The 24,339-nt window shown below is 28.7% G+C and overlaps 1 protein-coding gene across 1 annotated transcript; it reads left to right on the forward strand.

The window, feature by feature from the left end:
• The first annotated feature begins 20,132 nt into the window (after positions 1–20,132).
• On the forward strand, positions 20,133–23,072 carry LOC145100978 (AP-1 complex subunit mu-2). Its single transcript, XM_079038129.1, has 10 exons — positions 20,133–20,468; positions 21,000–21,155; positions 21,272–21,334; positions 21,407–21,583; positions 21,668–21,771; positions 21,885–21,992; positions 22,080–22,274; positions 22,369–22,510; positions 22,594–22,716; positions 22,804–23,072. Exons 1-10 carry the CDS (start codon positions 20,340–20,342, stop codon positions 22,900–22,902), a joined length of 1,296 nt encoding a protein of 431 aa, XP_078894255.1. The 5' UTR covers positions 20,133–20,339; the 3' UTR covers positions 22,903–23,072.
• Positions 23,073–24,339: the final 1,267 nt, after the last annotated feature.

A 24,339-nucleotide genomic window follows, 5' to 3' on the forward strand; every position in this document is an offset into this window, starting at 1 on the left:
CTGGTGACACTTCTCAATTCAAATTGGACAAGTCAAACTTTATTGCATCTAAACTTATGTTATATTTAAAGAGAAATATACAAATAATTTCATCCAAAAGCGTCTAGAAAAACCTGTTTGTTAGTTATAAATAATGAAAACGTAATAAATTCGATAAAAAGTTGTTAATACAATCAAATAAGTTATATTTGGTGCCACATTTGAATTCAAAATTGGGGAAGTCGAATTTATAGCCTCTAAACTTACGTTATCGAAATTTATAATGAATTTCGTCCAAAAGCGTCTATAAAAACCTTTTAATTGGCTATATAGAATGAGAACATAATAATGTTGATGTAAAGTTGCTAATTTAATCAAATGAATTATTTCTGGTGACACTTCTCAATTCAAATTGGGCAAGTCGAACTTTATTGCATCTAAACTTTTGTTGTTATTAAAGAGAAATATACAAATAATTTCATCCAAAAGCGTCAAGAAAAACTTGTTTCGTAGTTATAAATAATGAAAACGTATTAAAATTTGATAAAAAAATGCTAATACAATCAAATAAATTATATTTGGTGCCACTTTTGAATTCAAAATTGGGGAAGTCGAATTTATAGCCTCTGAACTTGAGTTATTGAAATTTATAATGAATTTCGTCCAAAAGCGTCTATAAAAACCTTTTAATTGGCTATATAGACTAAGAACATACTAATGTTGATATAAAGTTGCTAATTTAATCAAATGAATGATTTCTGGTGACACTTCTCAATTCAAATTGGGCAAGTCGAACTTTGTTGCATCTAAACTTATGTTATTTTTAAAAAGAAATATACAAATAATTTTATCCAAAAGCGTCTAGAAAAACCTTTTTGTTAATTATAAATAATGAAAACGTAATAAAGTTGATAAAAAGTTGCTAATATAATCAAATAAGTTATATTTGGTGCCATTTTTAAATTCAAAATTGGAGAAGTCGAATTTATAGCCTCTAAACTTACGTTATCGAAATGTATAATGAATTTCGTCCAAAACCGTCTATAAAACCTTTTAATTGGCTATATAGAATGAGAACATAATAATGTTGATATAAAGTTGCTAATTTAATCAAATGAATTATTTATGGTGACACTTCTCAATTCAAATTGGGCAACTCAAACTTTATTGCATCTAAACTTATGTTATTATTAAAGAGAAATATACAAATAATTTCATCCAAAAGCATCTAGAAAAACCTGTTTGTTAGTTATAAATAATGAAAACGTAATAAATTTGATAAAAAGTTGCTAATACAATCAAATAAATTATATTTGGTGCCACTTTTGAATTCAAAATTGCGGAAGTCGAATTTATAGCCTCTAAAGTTACGTTACCGAAATGTATAATTAATTTCGTCCAAAAGCGTCTATAAAAACCTTTTAATTGGCTATATACAATGAGAACATAATAATGTTGACATAAAGTTGCTAATTTAATCAAATGAATTATTTCTGGTGACACTTCTCAATTCAAATTGGGCAAGTCGAACTTTATTGCATATAAACTTATGTTATTTTTAAAGAGAAATATACAAATAATTTCATCCAAAAGCGTCTAGAAAAACCTGTTTGTTAGTTAAAAATAATGAAAACGTAATAAAGTTGATAAAAAGTTTCTAATATAACCAAATAAGTTATATTTGGTGCCACTTTTTAATTCAAAATTGGAGAAGTCGAATTTATAGCCTCTAAACTTACGCTATCGAAATGTATAATGAATTTCGTCCAGAAGCTTCTGTAAAAACCTTTTAATTGGCTATATAGAATGAGAACATAATAATGTTGATATAAAGTTGCTAATTTAATCAAATGAATTATTTCTGGTGACACTTCTCAATTCAAATTGGGCAAGTCAAACTTTATTGCATCTAAACTTATGTTATTATTAAAGAGAAATATACAAATAATTTCATCCAAGAGCGTCTAGAAAAACCTGTTTGTTAGTTATAAATAATGAAAATGTAATAAATTTGATAAAAAGTTGCTAATACAATCAAATAAATTATATTTGGTGCCACTTTTGAATTCAAAATTGGGGAAGTCGAATTTATATCCTCTAAACTTACGTTATCGAAATGTATAATGAATTTCGTCCAAAAGCGTCTAGAATAACCTTTTAATTGGCTTTATAGAATGAGAACATAATAATGTTGATATAATGTTGCTAATTTAATCAAATGAATTATTTCTGATGACACTTCTCAATTCAAATTGGGCAAGTCGAACTTTATTGCATCTAAAATTATGTTATTATTAAAGAGAAATATACAAATAATTTCATCCAAAAGCGTCTAGAAAAACCTGTTTGTTAGTTATAAATAATGAAAACGTAATAAATTTGATAAAATGTTGCTAATACAATCAAATAAATTATATTTGGTGCCACTTTTGAATTCAAAATTGGGGAAGTCGAATTTATAGCCTCTAAACTTACGTTATCGAAATTTATAATGAATTTTGTCCAAAAGCGTCTATAAAAACCTATTAATTGGCTATATAGAATGAGAACATAATAATGTTGATATAAAGTTGCTAAGTTAATCAAATGAATTATTTCTGGTGACACTTCTCAATTCAAATTAGGCAAGTCGAACTTTATTGCATCTAAACTTATGTTATTTATAAAGTGAAATATACAAATAATTTCATCCAAAAGCGTCTAGAAAAACCTGTTTGTTAGTTATAAATAATGAAAACGTAATAAATTCGATAAAAAGTTGTTAATACAATCAAATAAGTTATATTCGGTGCCACTTTTGAATTCAAAATTGGGGAATTCGAATTGATAGCCTCTAAACTTACGTTATCGAAATGTATAATGAATTTCATCCAAAAACGTCTGTAAAGACCTTTTAATTGGCTATATAGAATGAGAATACAATAATGTTGATATAAAGTTGCTAATTTAATCAAATGAATTATTTCTGGTGACACTTCTCAATTCAAATTGGGCAAGTCAAACTTTATTGCATCTAAACTTATGTTATTATTAAAGAGAAATATACAAATAATTTCATCCAAAAGCGTCTAGAAAAACCTGTTTGTTAGTTATAAATAATGAAAACGTAATAAATTTGATAAAAAGTTGCTAATACAATCAAATAAATTATATTTGGTGCCACTTTTGAATTCAAAATTGGGGAAGTCGAATTTATAGCCTCTAAACTTACGTTATCGAAATGTATATTGAATTTCGTCCAAAAGCGTCTAGAATAACCTTTTAATTGGCTATATAGAATGAGAACATAATAATGTTGATATAATGTTGCTAATTTAAACAAATGAGTTATTTCTGGTGACACTTCTCAATTCAAATTGGGCAAGTCGAACTTTATTGCATCTAAACTTATGTTATTATTAAAGAGAAATATACAAATAATTTCATCCAAAAGCATCTAGAAAAACCTGTTTGTTAGTTATAAATAATGAAAACGTAATAAATTTGATAAAAAGTTGCTAATACAATCAAATAAATTATATTTGGTGCCACTTTTGAATTCAAAATTGGGGAAGTCGAATTTATAGCCTCTAAACTTACGTTATCGAAATTTATAATGAATTTCGTCCAAAAGCGACTATAAAAACCTTTTAATTGGCTATATAGAATGAGAACATAATAATGTTGATATAAAGTTGCTAATTTAATCAAATGAATTATTTCTGGTGACACTTCTCAATTCAAATTGGACAAGTCAAACTTTATTGCATCTAAACTTATGTTATATTTAAAGAGAAATATACAAATAATTTCATCCAAAAGCGTCTAGAAAAACCTGTTTGTTAGTTATAAATAATGAAAACGTAATAAATTCGATAAAAAGTTGTTAATACAATCAAATAAGTTATATTTGGTGCCACATTTGAATTCAAAATTGGGGAAGTCGAATTTATAGCCTCTAAACTTACGTTATCGAAATTTATAATGAATTTCGTCCAAAAGCGTCTATAAAAACCTTTTAATTGGCTATATAGAATGAGAACATAATAATGTTGATGTAAAGTTGCTAATTTAATCAAATGAATTATTTCTGGTGATACTTCTCAATTCAAATTGGGCAAGTCGAACTTTATTGCATCTAAACTTTTGTTGTTATTAAAGAGAAATATACAAATAATATCATCCAAAAGCGTCAAGAAAAACTTGTTTCGTAGTTATAAATAATGAAAACGTATTAAAATTTGATAAAAAAATGCTAATACAATCAAATAAATTATATTTGGTGCCACTTTTGAATTCAAAATTGGGGAAGTCGAATTTATAGCCTCTGAACTTGAGTTATTGAAATTTATAATGAATTTCGTCCAAAAGCGTCTATAAAAACCTTTTAATTGGCTATATAGACTAAGAACATACTAATGTTGATATAAAGTTGCTAATTTAATCAAATGAATGATTTCTGGTGACACTTCTCAATTCAAATTGGGCAAGTCGAACTTTGTTGCATCTAAACTTATGTTATTTTTAAAAAGAAATATACAAATAATTTTATCCAAAAGCGTCTAGAAAAACCTTTTTGTTAATTATAAATAATGAAAACGTAATAAAGTTGATAAAAAGTTGCTAATATAATCAAATAAGTTATAATTGGTGCCATTTTTAAATTCAAAATTGGAGAAGTCGAATTTATAGCCTCTAAACTTACGTTATCGAAATGTATAATGAATTTCGTCCAAAACCGTCTATAAAACCTTTTAATTGGCTATATAGAATGAGAACATAATAATGTTGATATAAAGTTGCTAATTTAATCAAATGAATTATTTATGGTGACACTTCTCAATTCAAATTGGGCAACTCAAACTTTATTGCATCTAAACTTATGTTATTATTAAAGAGAAATATACAAATAATTTCATCCAAAAGCATCTAGAAAAACCTGTTTGTTAGTTATAAATAATGAAAACGTAATAAATTTGATAAAAAGTTGCTAATACAATCAAATAAATTATATTTGGTGCCACTTTTGAATTCAAAATTGCGGAAGTCGAATTTATAGCCTCTAAAGTTACGTTACCGAAATGTATAATTAATTTCGTCCAAAAGCGTCTATAAAAACCTTTTAATTGGCTATATACAATGAGAACATAATAATGTTGACATAAAGTTGCTAATTTAATCAAATGAATTATTTCTGGTGACACTTCTCAATTCAAATTGGGCAAGTCGAACTTTATTGCATATAAACTTATGTTATTTTTAAAGAGAAATATACAAATAATTTCATCCAAAAGCGTCTAGAAAAACCTGTTTGTTAGTTAAAAATAATGAAAACGTAATAAAGTTGATAAAAAGTTTCTAATATAACCAAATAAGTTATATTTGGTGCCACTTTTTAATTCAAAATTGGAGAAGTCGAATTTATAGCCTCTAAACTTACGCTATCGAAATGTATAATGAATTTCGTCCAGAAGCTTCTGTAAAAACCTTTTAATTGGCTATATAGAATGAGAACATAATAATGTTGATATAAAGTTGCTAATTTAATCAAATGAATTATTTCTGGTGACACTTCTCAATTCAAATTGGGCAAGTCAAACTTTATTGCATCTAAACTTATGTTATTATTAAAGAGAAATATACAAATAATTTCATCCAAGAGCGTCTAGAAAAACCTGTTTGTTAGTTATAAATAATGAAAATGTAATAAATTTGATAAAAAGTTGCTAATACAATCAAATAAATTATATTTGGTGCCACTTTTGAATTCAAAATTGGGGAAGTCGAATTTATATCCTCTAAACTTACGTTATCGAAATGTATAATGAATTTCGTCCAAAAGCGTCTAGAATAACCTTTTAATTGGCTTTATAGAATGAGAACATAATAATGTTGATATAATGTTGCTAATTTAATCAAATGAATTATTTCTGATGACACTTCTCAATTCAAATTGGGCAAGTCGAACTTTATTGCATCTAAAATTATGTTATTATTAAAGAGAAATATACAAATAATTTCATCCAAAAGCGTCTAGAAAAACCTGTTTGTTAGTTATAAATAATGAAAACGTAATAAATTTGATAAAAAGTTGCTAATACAATCAAATAAATTATATTTGGTGCCACTTTTGAATTCAAAATTGGGGAAGTCGAATTTATAGCCTCTAAACTTACGTTATCGAAATTTATAATGAATTTTGTCCAAAAGCGTCTATAAAAACCTATTAATTGGCTATATAGAATGAGAACATAATAATGTTGATATAAAGTTGCTAAGTTAATCAAATGAATTATTTCTGGTGACACTTCTCAATTCAAATTAGGCAAGTCGAACTTTATTGCATCTAAACTTATGTTATTTATAAAGTGAAATATACAAATAATTTCATCCAAAAGCGTCTAGAAAAACCTGTTTGTTAGTTATAAATAATGAAAACGTAATAAATTCGATAAAAAGTTGTTAATACAATCAAATAAGTTATATTCGGTGCCACTTTTGAATTCAAAATTGGGGAATTCGAATTGATAGCCTCTAAACTTACGTTATCGAAATGTATAATGAATTTCATCCAAAAACGTCTGTAAAGACCTTTTAATTGGCTATATAGAATGAGAATACAATAATGTTGATATAAAGTTGCTAATTTAATCAAATGAATTATTTCTGGTGACACTTCTCAATTCAAATTGGGCAAGTCAAACTTTATTGCATCTAAACTTATGTTATTATTAAAGAGAAATATACAAATAATTTCATCCAAAAGCGTCTAGAAAAACCTGTTTGTTAGTTATAAATAATGAAAACGTAATAAATTTGATAAAAAGTTGCTAATACAATCAAATAAGTTATATTTGGTGCCACTTTTGAATTCAAAATTGGGGAAGTCGAATTTATAGCCTCTAAACTTACGTTATCGAAATTTATAATGAATTTCGTCCAAAAGCTTCTATAAAAACCTTTTAATTGGCTATATAGAATGAGAACATAATAATGTTGATATAAAGTTGCTAATTTAATCAAATGAATTATTTCTGGTGACACTTCTCAATTCAAATTGGGCAAGTCGAACTTTATTGCATCTAAACTTATGTTATTATTAAAGATAAATATACAAATAATTTTATCCAAAAGCGTCTAGAAAAACCTTTTTGTTAGTTATAAATAATGAAAACGTAATAAATTTGATAAAAAGTTGCTAATACAATCAAATAAATTATATTTGGTGCCACTTTTGAATTCAAAATTGGGGAAGTCGAATTTATAGCCTCTGAACTTGAGTTATTGAAATTTATAATGAATTTCGTCTAAAAGCGTCTATAAAAACCTTTTAATTGGCTATATAGACTAAGAACATACTAATGTTGATATAAAGTTGCTAATTTAATCAAATGAATGATTTCTGGTGACACTTCTCAATTCAAATTGGGCAAGTCGAACTTTGTTGCATCTAAACTTATGTTATTTTTAAAAAGAAATATACAAATAATTTCATCCAAAAGCGTCTAGAAAAACCTTTTTGTTAATTATAAATAATGAAAACGTAATAAAGTTGATAAAAAGTTGCTAATATAATCAAATAAGTTATATTTGGTGCCATTTTTGAATTCAAAATTGGAGAAGTCGAATTTATAGCTTCTAAACTTACGTTATCGAAATGTATAATGAGTTTCGTCCAAAAGCGTCTATAAAACCTTTTAATTGGCTATATAGAATGAGAACATAATAATGTTGATATAAAGTTGCTAATTTAATCAAATGAATTATTTATGGTGACACTTCTCAATTCAAATTGGGCAACTCAAACTTTATTGCATCTAAACTTATGTTATTATTAAAGAGAAATATACAAATAATTTCATCCAAAAGCATCTAGAAAAACCTGTTTGTTAGTTATAAATAATGAAAACGTAGTAAATTTGATAAAAAGTTGCTAATACAATCAAATAAATTATATTTGGTGCCACTTCTGAATTCAAAATTGCGGAAGTCGAATTTATAGCCTCTAAAGTTACGTTACCGAAATGTATAATTAATTTCGTCCAAAAGCGTCTATAAAAACCTTTTAATTGGCTATATACAATGAGAACATAATAATGTTGACATAAAGTTGCTAATTTAATCAAATGAATTATTTCTGGTGACACTTCTCAATTCAAATTGGGCAAGTCGAACTTTATTGCATATAAACTTATGTTATTTTTAAAGAGAAATATACAAATAATTTCATCCAAAAGCGTCTAGAAAAACCTGTTTGTTAGTTAAAAATAATGAAAACGTAATAAAGTTGATAAAAAGTTTCTAATATAATCAAATAAGTTATATTTGGTGCCACTTTTTAATTCAAAATTGGAGAAGTCGAATTTATAGCCTCTAAACTTACGCTATCGAAATGTATAATGAATTTCGTCCAGAAGCTTCTGTAAAAACCTTTTAATTGGCTATATAGAATGAGAACATAATAATGTTGATATAAAGTTGCTAATTTAATCAAATGAATTATTTCTGGTGACACTTCTCATTTCAAATTGGGCAAGTCAAACTTTATTGCATCTAAACTTATGTTATTATTAAAGAGAAATATACAAATAATTTCATCCAAGAGCGTCTAGAAAAACCTGTTTGTTAGTTATAAATAATGAAAATGTAATAAATTTGATAAAAAGTTGCTAATACAATCAAATAAATTATATTTGGTGCCACTTTTGAATTCAAAATTGGGGAAGTCGAATTTATATCCTCTAAACTTACGTTATCGAAATGTATAATGAATTTCGTCCAAAAGCGTCTAGAATAACCTTTTAATTGGCTATATAGAATGAGAACATAATAATGTTGATATAATGTTGCTAATTTAATCAAATGAATTATTTCTGATGACACTTCTTAATTCAAATGGGCAAGTCGAACTTTATTGCATCTAAAATTATGTTATTATTAAAGAGAAATATACAAATAATTTCATCCAAAAGCGTCTAGAAAAACCTGTTTGATAGTTATAAATAATGAAAACGTAATAAATTTGATAAAAAGTTGCTAATACAATCAAATAAATTATATTTGGTGCCACTTTTGAATTTAAAATTGGGGAAGTCGAATTTATAGCCTCTAAACTTACGTTATCGAAATTTATAATGAATTTCGTCCAAAAGCGTCTATAAAAACCTATTAATTGGCTATATAGAATGAGAACATAATAATGTTGATATAAAGTTGCTAAGTTAATCAAATGAATTATTTCTGGTGACACTTCTCAATTCAAATTAGGCAAGTCGAACTTTATTGCATCTAAACTTATGTTATTTATAAAGTGAAATATACAAATAATTTCATCCAAAAGCGTCTACAAAAACCTGTTTGCTAGTTATAAATAATGAAAACGTAATAAATTTGATAAAAAGTTGCTAATACAATCAAATAAATTATATTTGGTGCCACTTTTGAATTCAAAATTGGGGAAGTCGAATTTATAGCCTCTAAACTTACGTTATCGAAATTTATAATGAATTTCGTCCAAAAGCGTCTATAAAAACCTTTTAATTGGCTATATAGAATGAGAACATAATAATTTTGATATAAAGTTGCTAATTTAATCAAATGAATTATTTCTGGTGACACTTCTCAATTCAAATTGGGCAAGTCAAACTTTATTGCATCTAAACTTATGTTATTTTTAAAGTGAAATATATAAATAATTTCATCCAAAAGCGTCTAGAAAAACCTGTTTGTTAGTTATAAATAATGAAAACGTAATAAATTCGATAAAAAGTTGTTAATACAATCAAATAAGTTATATTTGGTGCCACTTTTGAATTCAAAATTGGGGAAGTCGAATTTATAGCCTCTAAACTTACGTTATCGAAATTTATAATGAATTTCGTCCAAAAGCGTCTATAAAAACCTTTTAATTGGCTATATAGAATGAGAACATAATAATGTTGATGTAAAGTTGCTAATTTAATCAAATGAATTATTTCTGGTGACACTTCTCAATTCAAATTGGGCAAGTCGAACTTTATTGCATCTAAACTTTTGTTGTTATTAAAGAGAAATATACAAATAATTTCATCCAAAAGCGTCAAGAAAAACCTGTTTCGTAGTTATAAATAATGAAAACGTATTAAAATTTGATAAAAAAAATGCTAATACAATCAAATAAATTATATTTGGTGCCACTTTTGAATTCAAAATTGGGGAAGTCGAATTTATAGCCTCTGAACTTGAGTTATTGAAATTTATAATGAATTTCGTCTAAAAGCGTCTATAAAAACCTTTTAATTGGCTATATAGACTAATAACATACTAATGTTGATATAAAGTTGCTAATTTAATCAAATGAATGATTTCTGGTGACACTTCTCAATTCAAATTGGGCAAGTCGAACTTTGTTGCATCTAAACTTATGTTATTTTTAAAAAGAAATATACAAATAATTTCATCCAAAAGTGTCTAGAAAAACCTTTTTGTTAATTATAAATAATGAAAACGTAATAAAGTTGATAAAAAGTTGCTAATATAATCAAATAAGTTATATTTGGTGCCATTTTTGAATTCAAAATTGGAGAAGTCGAATTTATAGCCTCTAAACTTACGTTATCGAAATGTATAATGAATTTCGTCCAAAAGCGTCTATAAAACCTTTTAATTGGCTATATAGAATGAGAACATAATAATGTTGATATAAAGTTGCTAATTTAATCAAATGAATTATTTATGGTGACACTTCTCAATTCAAATTGGGCAACGCAAACTTTATTGCATCTAAACTTATGTTATTATTAAAGAGAAATATACAAATAATTTCATCCAAAAGCATCTAGAAAAACCTGTTTGTTAGTTATAAATAATGAAAACGTAATAAATTTGATAAAAAGTTGCTAATACAATCAAATAAATTATATTTGGTGCCACTTTTGAATTCAAAATTGCGGAAGTCGAATTCATAGCCTCTAAAGTTACGTTATCGAAATGTATAATTAATTTCGTCCAAAAGCGTCTATAAAAACCTTTTAATTGCTATATACAATGAGAACATAATAATGTTGACATAAAGTTGCTAATTTAATCAAATGAATTATTTCTGGTGACACTTCTCAATTCAAATTGGGCAAGTCGAACTTTATTGCATATAAACTTATGTTATTTTTAAAGAGAAATATACAAATAATTTCATCCAAAAGCGTCTAGAAAAACCTGTTTGTTAGTTAAAAATAATGAAAACGTAATAAAGTTGATAAAAAGTTTCTAATATAATCAAATAAGTTATATTTGGTGCCACTTTTTAATTCAAAATTGGAGAAGTCGAATTTATAGCCTCTAAACTTACGCTATCGAAATGTATAATGAATTTCGTCCAGAAGCTTCTGTAAAAACCATTTAATTGGCTATATAGAATGAGAACATAATAATGTTGATATAAAGTTGCTAATTTAATCAAATGAATTATTTCTGGTGACACTTCTCAATTCAAATTGGGCAAGTCAAACTTTATTGCATCTAAACTTATGTTATTATTAAAGAGAAATATACAAATAATTTCATCCAAGAGCGTCTAGAAAAACCTGTTTGTTAGTTATAAATAATGAAAATGTAATAAATTTGATAAAAAGTTGCTAATACAATCAAATAAATTATATTTGGTGCCACTTTTGAATTCAAAATTGGGGAAGTCGAATTTATATCCTCTAAACTTACGTTATCGAAATGTATAATGAATTTCGTCCAAAAGCGTCTAGAATAACCTTTTAATTGGCTATATAGAATGAGAACATAATAATGTTGATATAATGTTGCTAATTTAATCAAATGAATTATTTCTGATGACACTTCTCAATTCAAATTGGGCAAGTCGAACTTTATTGCATCTAAAATTATGTTATTATTAAAGAGAAATATACAAATAATTTCATCCAAAAGCGTCTAGAAAAACCTGTTTGTTAGTTATAAATAATGAAAACGTAATAAATTCGATAAAAAGTTGTTAATACAATGAAATAAATTATATTTGGTGCCACTTTTGAATTCAAAATTGGGGAAGTCGAATTTATAGCCTCTAAACTTACGTTATCGAAATTTATAATGAATTTCGTCCAAAAGCGTCTATAAAAACCTATTAATTGGCTATATAGAATGAGAACATAATAATGTTGATATAAAGTTGCTAAGTTAATCAAATGAATTATTTCTGGTGACACTTCTGAATTCAAATTAGGCAAGTCGAACTTTATTGCATCTAAACTTATGTTATTTATAAAGTGAAATATACAAATAATTTCATCCAAAAGCGTCTAGAAAAACCTGTTTGTTAGTTATAAATAATGAAAACGTAATAAATTCGATAAAAAGTTGTTAATACAATCAAATAAGTTATATTTGGTGCCACTTTTGAATTCAAAATTGGGGAAGTCGAATTTATAGCCTCTAAACTTACGTTATCGAAATTTATAATGAATTTCGTCCAAAAGCGTCTATAAAACCTTTTAATTGGCTATATAGAATGAGAACATAATAATGTTGATATAAATTTGCTAATTTAATCAAATGAATTATTTCTGGTGACACTTCTCAATTCAAATTAGGCAAGTCGAACTTTATTGCATCTAAACTTATGTTATTTTTAAAGTGAAATATACAAATAATTTCATCCAAAAGCGTCTAGAAAAACTTGTTTGTTAGTTATAAATAATGAAAACGTAATAAATTCGATAAAAAGTTGTTAATACAATCAAATAAGTTATATTTGGTGCCACTTTTGAATTCAAAATTGGGGAAGTCGAATTGATAGCCTCTAAACTTACGTTATCGAAATGTATAATGAATTTCATCCAAAAACGTCTATAAAGACCTTTTAATTGGCTATATAGAATGAGAATACAATAATGTTGATATAAAGTTGCTAATTTAATCAAATGAATTATTTCTGGTGACACTTCTCAATTCAAATTGGGCAAGTCGAACTTTATTGCATCTAAACTTATGTTATAATTAAAGAGAAATATACAAATAATTTCATCCAAAAGCGTCTAGAAAAACCTGTTTGTTAGTTATAAATAATGAAAACGTAATAAATTTGATAAAAAGTTGCTAATACAATCAAATAAATTATATTTGGTGCCACTTTTGAATTCAAAATTGGGGAAGTCGAATTTATAGCCTCTAAACTTACGTTATCGAAATGTATAATGAATTTCGTCCATAAGCGTCTAGAAAAACCTTTTAATTGGCTATATAGAATGAGAACATAATAATGTTGATATAAAGTTGCTAATTTAATCAAATGAGTTATTTCTGGTGACACATCTCAATTCAAATTGGGCAAGTCGAACTTTATTGCATCTAAACTTATGTTATTTTTAAAGAGAAATATACAAATAATTTCATCCAAAAGCGTCAAGAAAAACCTGGTTGTTAGTTAAAAATAATGAAAACGTAATAAAGTTGATAAAAAGTTGCTAATATAATCAAATAAGTTATATTTGGTGCCACTTTTGAATTCAAAATTGGAGAAGTCGAATTTATAGCCTCTAAACCTACGTTATCGAAATGTATAATGAATTTCGTCCAAAAGCGTCTATAAAAACCTTTTAATTGGCTATATAGAATGAGAACATAATAATGTTGATATAAAGTTGCTAATTTAATCAAATGAATTTTTTCTGGTGACACTTCTCAATTCAAATTGGGCAAGTCAAACTTTATTGCATCTACACTTATGCTATTATTAAAGAGAAATATACAAATAATTTCATCCAAAAAGCTTCTAGAAAAACCTGTTTGTTAGTTATAAATAATGAAAACGTAATAAATTAGATAAAAAGTTGCTAATACAATCAAATAAATTATATTTGGTGCCACTTTTGAATTCAAAATTGGCGAAGTCGAATTTATAGCCTCAAAACTTACGTTATCGAAATGTATAATGAATTTCGTCCAAAAGCGTCTAGAAAAACCTTTTAATTGGCTATATAGAATAAGAACATAATAATGTTGCTAATTTAATCAAATGAATTATTTCTGGTGACACTTCTCAATTTAAATTGGGCAAGTCGAACTTTATTGCATCTAAACTTATGTTATTATTAAAGAGAAATACACAAATAATTTCATCCAAAAGCGTCAAGAAAAACCTGTTTGTTAGTTATAAATAATGAAAATGTAATAAATTTGATAAAAAGTTGCTAATACAATCAAATAAATTATATTTGGTGCCACTTTTCAATTCAAAACTGGGGAAGTCGAATTTATAGCCTCTAAACTTACGTTATCGAAATTTATAATGAATTTCGTCCAAAAGCGTCTATAAAAACCTTTTAATTGGCTATATAGAATGAGAACATAATAATGTTGATATAAAGTTGCTAATTTAATCAAATGAGTTATTTCTGGTGACACTTCTCAATTCAAATTGGGCAAGTCGAACTTTATTGCATCTAAACTTATGTTATTTTTAAAGAGAAATATACAATTAATTTCATCCAAAAGCGTCTAGAAAAAGCTGTTTGTTAGTTATAAATAATGAAAACGTAATAAATTTGATAAATAGTTGCTAATACAATCAAATAAATTATATTTGGTGCCACTTTTGAATTCAAAATTGGGGAGTCGAATTTATAGCCTCCAAACTGACGTTATCGAAATGTATAATGAATTTCGTCCAAAAGCGACTAGAAAAATCTTTTAATTGGCTATATAGAATGAGAACATAATAATGTTGATATAAAGTTGCTAATTTAATCAAAAGAATTTTTTCTGGTGACACTTCTCAATTCAAATTGGGCAAGTCAAACTTTGTTGCATCTACACTTATGCTATTATTAAAGAGAAATATACAAATAATTTCATCCGAAAGCATCTAGAAAAACTTGTTTGTTAGTTATAAATAATGAAAACGTAATAAATTTGATAAAAAGTTGCTAATACAATCAAATAAATTATATTTGGTGCCACTTTTGAATTCAATATTGGGGAAGTCGAATTTATAGCCTCAAAACTTACGTTATCGAAATGTATAATGAATTTCGTCCAAAAGCGTCTAGAAAAACTTTTTAATTGGCTATATAGAATGAGAACATAATAATGTTGATATAATGTTGCTAATTTAATCAAATGAATTATTTCTGGTGACACTTCTCAATTCAAATTGGGCAAGTCGAACTTTATTGCATCTAAACTTATGTTATTATTAAAGAGAAATACACAAATAATTTCATCCAAAAGCGTCAAGAAAAACCTGTTTGTTAGTTATAAATAATGAAAACGTAATAAATTTGATAAAAAGTTGCTAATACAATCAAATAAATTATATTTGGTGCCACTTTTGAATTCAAAATTGGGAAAGTCGAATTTATAGCCTCTAAACTTACGTTATCGAAATTTATAATGAATTTCGTCCAAAAGCGTCTATAAAAACCTTTTAATTGGCTATATAGAATGAGAACATAATAATGTTGATATAAAGTTGCTAATTTAATCAAACGAATTATTTCTAGTGACACTTCTCAATTCAAATTAGGCAAGTCGAACTTTATTGCATCTAAACTTATGTTATTTTTAAAGAGAAATATACAAATAATTTCATCCAAAAGCGTCTAGAAAAACCTGTTTGTTAGTTATAAATAATGAAAACGTAATAAATTCGATAAAAAGTTGTTAATACAATCAAATAAGTTATATTTGGTGCCACTTTTGAATTCAAAATTGGGGAAGTCGAATTTATAGCCTGTAAACTTACGTTATCGAAATGTATAATGAATTTCATCCACAAACGTCTGTAAAGACCTTTTAATTGGCTATATAGAATAAGAACATAATAATGTTGATATAAAGTTGCTAATTTAATCAAATGAATTATTTCTGGTGACACTTCTCAATTCAAATTGGGCAAGTCGAACTTTATTGCATCTAAACTTATGTTATTATTAAAGAGAAATATACAAATAATTTCATCCAAAAGCGTCTAGAAAAACCTGTTTGTTAGTTATAAATAATGAAAACGTAATAAATTTGATAAAAAGTTGCTAATACAATCAAATAAATTATATTTGGTGCCACTTTTGAATTCAAAATTGGGGAAGTCGAATTTATAGCCTCTAAACTTACGTTATCGAAATGTATAATGAATTTCGTCCAAAAGCGTCTAGAAAAACCTTTTAATTGGCTATATAGAATGAAAACATAATAATGTTGACATAAAGTTGCTAATTTAATCAAATGAGTTATTTCTGGTGACACTTCTCAATTCAAATTGGGCAAGTCGAACTTTATTGCATCTAAACTTATGATATTTTTAAAGAGAAATATACAAATAATTTCATCCAAAAGCGTCTAGAAAAAACCTGTTTGTTAGTTAAAAATAATGAAAACGTAATCTTTTCGAGCCATGCAGGGGATCCAATCCATAGATCCACCCTTCCACAATCTAACCCTCACATAAAGTTGCAAACTTTACGTGAAACCAAGGAGATATAGGCCCAAAACACACTAGGGCTTGGGTTTTAGACAAAGGGGCTTCACCAACAACTCAAAGACTGAAGCTTTATGACATTCTAGGCCATCATAAGTCTACATCTGGAGTAGCAACCCCAGATCTAACTCCAAATCCGAGATAGGTCTCAAAACAAGCTAAAGAACTCCTAAAATAACCACCAAGGATGAACCACAAAGGAAATAGCTTAAGGTAAGGGCTCCTTACCTCAGAGATGTGCCCAAATCTGATGTAGATCCCAGATCTATACAAACCCCTTGATGCTAGCTTCCAATTTCTCAAGCTCCTTCCACCAATTTCCTCTTCCAAGCCCGAATCTCCTCAACAATGAAGCCTCACATGAAATTAGGGTTTTCTGGAACTCTCTGGGGGATTAGGAGGCTGGGAGAGGGACATAAAGTCCTTTAAATAGGGTACAAACCCTAAGATTAGGGTTTTTCTAATTCCAGCACCAACTCGTCGAGTCCAGCTTCCGACTCGGCGAGTTGGCCATTTAATTCGCGACCCAAACCCGCTCCGACTCGGCGAGTAAGCGTACCTACTCGTCGAGTCCCTTCCTTTATTTACACTTAGCACCCTTCACTTCTTGTTCCGAACTTGGGATGTTACAACTTCTTAACATAATAAGGCCATTACACGGGCCGTGTAATGGTAAGACATCATTACACAACCCCTTGTAACGGAGATTGTCAGTTTTTCAAGTTTACAACTTCCGATTAAAATGAGTTTTTTTAGCCATTTTCAAGAGGACTTCGGCCAAGAACTTAGAGGGGACGATTTTCACACCTTATCACCATTTTGCACCTTGGAAACACTTTTTTCTTGACTTTGTAAGCTTGTTTAAAGACACTTTTTTCTTGATTTTGTTAGCCACACATGACATATAGGACATTGTTGGTATTAACTGCTTGAACTTAAAGTATTTTAGTGATCTAATCTAAGAGTTTGTTTGGATTTAATCATCTAAATGAAGTTTTACTTGAAGATCATGTTTTGAGTAAAATACTTTAGTCAATTTGGAGATATTAGAGCTTTTTAATATCTTAATTACCAACCTAGATTGAACATAAATTGAGGTCATATTACATCTTACAACATAGTACTTGAATATGATTTGGAATCGGAAATGTATTTTAATTGTTGAAATTGAATCTTGGTGTAGTTAATACATGAAATTTCATTTAATATTAACAAAATCCCCCTCCTCCCCCCCCCCCCCCCCCCCTTTCAATTGGCATTAGTGTGTCATGTGAAAATATGGTCATACAATAAGTCTCGTATTTCAGTGGTTCGATCATGCTTCTTTTATACTATCTCTTAGTATATTGTTGCAGTGACTTGTGTTTAATTGTTATTATTTTATCCCTTTTATTTGTTGGTTTGACAACCACACATTTGGATTTTCATCAATGAAGTCAAAAAATGGTGATGAATTAGCTTATCTGCCACCGTGTTTGATGAGCTCGCCTTGTGCCAAATTACAAAGGAATAAGATTGAAGAAACTCAACCCATTTTTTATGGTGGGGATTAAGCTTATGTTGAGTATTTATAAATATTTGCGCATGGTGATCAGGAAAAAGAATGAACTCGTTGACAATAAATAATGTCGCCAATATTCCAAACTTGGATAATTGCATAAAACTTTGTCATATGTTGAGTACTTACAAGGATCGTCGTTAAACTTTTCAATAAAGAAAGCGATTGGTAGTTGATATTGAATTAATACCCATTTAATTGGGGTTTTATGAAGTCACGTAACGCCGTTGGTTTTGCCGGCATGTCCGTGACCATGATGATAAATATAGACCACTGAGAATCCTTAAATGACTAAACACCGCTATCGGGTTTGGTTGTGAAAAAGAGACGATATTAAGACTAGCGTAAGAATCTGATGTATTATGTTGTTATTTGACCAATATTCCTGAACAACATGCAAATGCAATGAATGAAACATGTTTTACCCTATTTGGTGAGATAGATTATATGAGAGGATGCTAGTTCAATTTAAAGTATATCACAAATATGGCATTCGGAAACATGTATAGGCTATCTTGTGGGATACTAGTGATAAAATTGGAAATATAGTAGATAGATTTTTTTCCCATTAATTATGCAGTTTGTATTTATAGTTGGATCGAGAATTAAGATCCATTGTATATAAATAATTTAAAAATAATAAAAAGTTAAATACAACTTTATTTTTATGGATCCATTGTATATAAATAATTTAAAAATAATAAAAAGTTAAATACAACTTTATTTTTATGGATTTTATTGGGGTCTTTTTTAGCAAAAAGACTTTTCTTTTTCATCCCAAAATTTTTGATGATGTGTATTTTGACCATAAAAATGTCAAAGTTATGTTGAAATGGACATTGCCATATGTATCCCTAACTTCCAAAACGGTGAAATTATAATGATGCCCTTAAGAACGTCTCATTGTATCCACATCCAACGTGATAATCACAACATTCATTCTCGTATTCTTGAGCTTATGGTACATAAAAACCCCCCGAATTGTTGGCTCTAGTTCAAAGGTATCACGACTTACTTGTTCATGTCTACGTTGAATTTTTTTTCTTTGATATTTGATAAGACGAGTAGTCGTGTGGTATGAAAGTGGTTGAATGAAAAACCTGAATTTTTATATATTCAACTAGTGTATAACCTGTGAGAACTATGGTTATAAAATTAATTAAACTTTTATAATAAAAATTTATAATTATTAATCAATTATTTTAAATAAATTATTAATTAAGAGATATATCAAAATTTTAAAGTTATTATAACTTTAAATTTAACATATAATTAGAAAATGTAAATTTGAATTTTGAAATGATTTGTTTAATATATCTACATGATACATGATATAATATTAATAACGAATGACATTTGCCATAAGAATATTAAAACTATTCATTTCATGGTTGTCAAAATCGCGATCCTGATCGTAGGATCTTACGATCCTACGATCCTAGGTATGAAAAACGATCCGATCCGATCCGGATCGTAAAAGGATCGTATTTGGGGTAGGATCGCAGGTAGGATCGTAGGATCGAGATCCGATCCGATCCTATCTTCCTTGATTTTTTTTTTTTTTTTTTTTTTTTTTTGCAAATGATTTTTTTTACCATTTTATGTCTTTTACCCTTTACCAATCTACCATTTATCATTTTTTATTGTGACTTATGACTAATATTTTGAAGTTTTTATAACTTTTGAACGAAAAATTAAAGGTTTGAAATATTTTTCATGATTAAATATTATAAATTAAAATTATATTTTATTTTTTGGGATCTTATTATCTCGATTACGATCTTGCAAACCCAAAAACGATCCTAGATAGGATCCCGATCTTGACGACTTTGATTCATTTGTTAGAACAAATAAAAATATTAAAACTATTCATTTATTAGAACAAGAATAATTGTTGGCGAAAGACTTCATCATTCGTTATAGACGTTCAAAGAAATGTTAATGTTACTCGGTTATTGTAAAGTTGTTAAAGTGTGATAATGTATTCGGGCCGGGTTTAATTTTTACTCCATAAATTGGGCTTGTCCATGTATCTAATGGGCTCATTCAACGGACAGATCAAACCGGCATTACCCGACACCCACTGCCCACTGGCTGACTGAGCTACGTCGTCGTCATCATCATCATCACAAGCTTGATTTTCTTTTTGAAACACGCCGAGAAGTAAACAGATCCATCATACACAACAATTTTCTTAGTGGCTGTGTGAAATTTTGTTTTCTGTTGCGAATTGGAGCAGATACGTAATGTCTATTTGATCCCTAGGAAGATTTCGTTCATTCACCTCTCGATCGACCAGAAACCAGATCTTAATTCGGAATCAATCAATACAGATCTGATCTACCTGGCTCCGGATAATTGATGGCAGGGGCGGCCTCTGCGCTGTTCCTCCTCGACATCAAAGGCCGTGTTCTGGTGTGGCGCGACTACCGTGGCGACGTCTCTGCAGCTCAGGCCGAACGTTTCTTCACCAAACTGATTGAAAAAGAGGTATTTTCCTGTTCGTTTTTATTTCAGATAGCTTTTTTATGTTGTTTGTCTTGGTTAGAAACCTAAACACGATAAGTAAAACAATATGTACTCATAAAGTAGGTTGATTAAGCAAAGATGTTTGTATTTCCAGTTAGGTATTGGTAAATCGAGTGGGTTTGAATAAGAATCTGTTACAGTTGGCTTCCAATTGATTTCTTGCGCACAGATAAATCTGTTAAGAATCCACCAGTCCATTCAATTTTCTTCTGTTGTAATTTCATGCCTTCATTTAATAAACAATTCAGTAAGAACTAGTGAAGCAGTGAGTTTGGGCATTGGAATTCATTAGTTGAGCTGAAGATTTTAATAATTATAAGATCAGTATGTTTGCAGAGTTTAAATTACATAAGGTTTTTGCACTTTTATTTTTAGTTAAAAGCACTGTTATAATACTAAGCCTTCAAACATATATCGAGGTTAAGTTATGTTTTTATGGAGCTATGTGAAATGAGTATGTTTATAACATGTTAATGTTCTGATGAACTTCAGGGTGATCAAGATTCTCAAGATTCTCAAGGTCCAGTTGTCTATGATAATGGTGTCACTTATATGTTCATACAACACAGCAATATATATCTAATGATTGCTTCGAGACAGAACTGTAATGCTGCTAGTCTTCTCCTATTTCTACACCGTTTAGTTGATGTAAGTATTGAATTTGAAATTTTGAATGAATCAATGTTCTTCTTGTTGTACCTTTAGAAATATATATGATCACTAATAGTTGTTATTAATCAGATTATTGTTTTAATTTGTAACAGGTGTTTAAGCATTACTTTGAGGAGTTGGAAGAGGAATCACTTCGAGATAACTTTGTTGTAGTGGTATGAATATATACATCCAACATTCATTATTAGAAGCAAAAAGTTGACTCAAAGATTTATTATCTCTTGCAGTATGAGTTGCTTGATGAAATGATGGACTTTGGTTACCCTCAATTCACTGAAGCTAAAATCCTTAGTGAGTTCATCAAGACTGATGCATACAGGATGGAAGTTTCACAGAGACCTCCCATGGCTGTTACAAATGCTGTCTCATGGCGTAGTGAAGGAATACATTACAAAAAGAATGAGGCATGTCTTGTTGTGGGATTTTTCTAAATGATTACTATCACTCATATTACATTTTACAAACAAACAATTTGTTAACCTCTTCAGGTGTTTTTGGATGTTGTGGAGAGTGTGAATATGCTCGTGAACAGTAATGGGCAAATAGTTAGATCAGAAGTCGTTGGTGCATTGAAGATGCGAACTTATTTGAGGTCAAACTAAATTTCTCTCTCTCTCTCTCTCTCTCTCTCTCTCTCTCTCTCTCTCTCTCTCTTTTTGCTATATATTGTTAAAAAGTTTAAAAAAAAATTCGTTCTTGTTACAGTGGTATGCCTGAGTGTAAGCTTGGACTGAATGATAGAGTATTATTGGAGGCACAAGGACGAACTACTAAGGGAAAAGCCATAGACTTGGATGACATTAAGTTCCACCAGTAATTTTTCATTTTCTTTTAAATCTATATCACATTTTTTTACATATGGTTTTATAAAATTTGAGTGTGTGTACAAATTTGGTGTAGATGTGTGCGATTGGCTCGATTTGAAAATGATAGGACAATATCATTTGTGCCACCTGATGGAGCGTTTGACCTGATGACATATCGACTTAGCACTCAGGTGAAGCCTTTGATATGGGTGGAAGCTCAAATCGAAAGGCATTCAAGAAGCCGGATGGAAATTATGGTAAAAGCTAGGAGTCAATTCAAGGAGCGAAGGTATGTAAATATGTAATGTAATCTTTTTTAATTTTTAATTTTTTTTTAAAGAAAGAATGTTACTTTAATGGAAAAATTGTTTGATAATTTACAGCACTGCAACAAATGTCGAAATTGAATTGCCTGTGCCATCGGATGCTACTAACCCTAATATTCGAACTTCCATGGGATCTGCTTCCTATGCACCAGAAAACGATGCTCTCTCCTGGAAAATTAAATCTTTTCCAGGTGGTAAGGTAATCATATCTCTAAATATTAAATATAATACACTTTTATTTTATTATTTCTATAAATAAAATATAATATAATATCTTTTCAGGAATATATGTTGAGAGCCGAGTTTAGTCTTCCGAGTATAACAGCGGAAGAAGCGGTCCCCGAGAGGAAAGCTCCTATCCGTGTCAAATTCGAGATACCATATTTTACGGTCTCGGGAATTCAGGTAAATTTAAATTTAATTTACCCTGTTTGTTTGTTTTTTACTTAATACAGAAAGAACGACTTAACAGATTCACCATGTTGTTTACAGGTTCGTTATCTAAAGATTATTGAAAAGAGTGGTTACCAAGCTCTTCCGTGGGTTCGATATATAACAATGGCGGGTGAATACGAACTAAGACTTATGTGAATTGTTTGTTTGTTTGTTTGATTGTTGCTGTTTCATGCACTTATTAAAGGAAATTTGTAACTTGTCATCATGTTGTTTACCTACAAAAAACAACCTTGTTTTTGTGTATTTTTTTGGAACCTCAAATCTGTAATTACATTTTAGACATTTCTACTTTATTCCCCCATCAAGTCTTAACTGTTCCCCGTTAAGTCTTAAACATTTTAGAAAAAAAATAAAATTATGGAAGAAGTGGTTAGAAGGCTCTTCCAATATATAACAGTGATGCGTGAATATGAAATACAACTTATTTGAGAGCCACAGCAAACTTTTTTGTTGGTATCTTTGTTCTAAAAAAAAACTGGTAGGTCGCAATGTTTACCTTTGGACCTAAACTCAAAGCAGCCCAAAACCAATATAACCCGGAATAAACACAATGTATGGCGGTTTTAATCTTGTTTAAATAAACATATCAATTTGTTTAGTTAGTTTGGCGTATTTGCTGAAAAGCTAGTTGTTAAATAAAAAACTAGTTGATACCCGAAAAACTAGCTGATAAAAAATGACGTTTTGTAAAACTAGCTGAAAGATATAAAATTACATAAAATGACATTTAAAAGAATGTGTTTCTATAATTAATTAAGAGATATATTTGGAAATTTTTGAAAAAGCTCCTAAAAATGACTTATAAGCTAGCTGTGGCACGCCAAACACAGCCTAAATGTGTGTGTATATATTTTATATTTTATTTTAGGGAAAATGACTTAAAAAGGTAACAAAGTTCTAAAAATGTACAAAAAAATCATTGTCTTTTTTTAGTACACAAAATACCATTGAACCGACTATTGTAGGTAGCTATCAGGTTATTCGGTTTCCAAAATGTTCAAAAAATATCATTGTCGTTTTTTAGTACAAAATATACCATTAAAATATACTATTTGTTAGCACGTTTATTTATTTTATTATTTGTGTTGTGTTTATATTCTCATTCACATATATTTTAGGGGTCCTTTGTGTAAATGTAATATACCGGTTGTAATATATAAAGAAATGGAATATATTAGAAACCCGAACAGGTCTTTTCACTAAACAATATGGTATTAAGGCACATGATACGTACATACACACACAAACACACACACACATTCTCTCTCTCTCTCTCTCTCTCTCTCTCTCTCTCTCAGCGAAATACGTATCATCTTGATCATGATTTTTTTTTCCGGTGACAACTTCCCTCCTCTCGTTTTCAATGTGGTCGTTGTTGTTCTTGTCATTTACGGATCAAGCTACTTCCACATCGATCTCAATCTACTAAAAGTCTCTCTGCTACTCTCTCTTTCTCTCTCTCTCTCTCTCTCTCTCTCTCTCTCTCTCTCTTTGACGACTTTAATCAACAAGTGTAGTATGGTATTCGTTGCTACAATCTCTCTATCCGTGGTAAGTACCTTGATATTTGTC

The sequence above is a fragment of the Lactuca serriola genome, chromosome 4 (genome assembly GCF_051521515.1).
Source record: "Lactuca serriola cultivar US96UC23 chromosome 4, Lser_US96UC23_V15, whole genome shotgun sequence".
Taxonomy (NCBI): Eukaryota; Viridiplantae; Streptophyta; class Magnoliopsida; order Asterales; family Asteraceae; genus Lactuca; species Lactuca serriola.

Bases quoted from the DNA above. Each gene is read 5' to 3' on its own strand.
- LOC145100978 (XM_079038129.1), top strand. From the start codon at position 20,340: ATGGCAGGGGCGGCCTCTGCGCTGTTCCTCCTCGACATCAAAGGCCGT. The intron at 21,156-21,271 runs GTAAGTATTGAA...AATTTGTAACAG, and splicing joins TTCTACACCGTTTAGTTGAT to GTGTTTAAGCATTACTTTGA. The intron at 21,993-22,079 runs GTAATTTTTCAT...AATTTGGTGTAG, and splicing joins GATGACATTAAGTTCCACCA to ATGTGTGCGATTGGCTCGAT.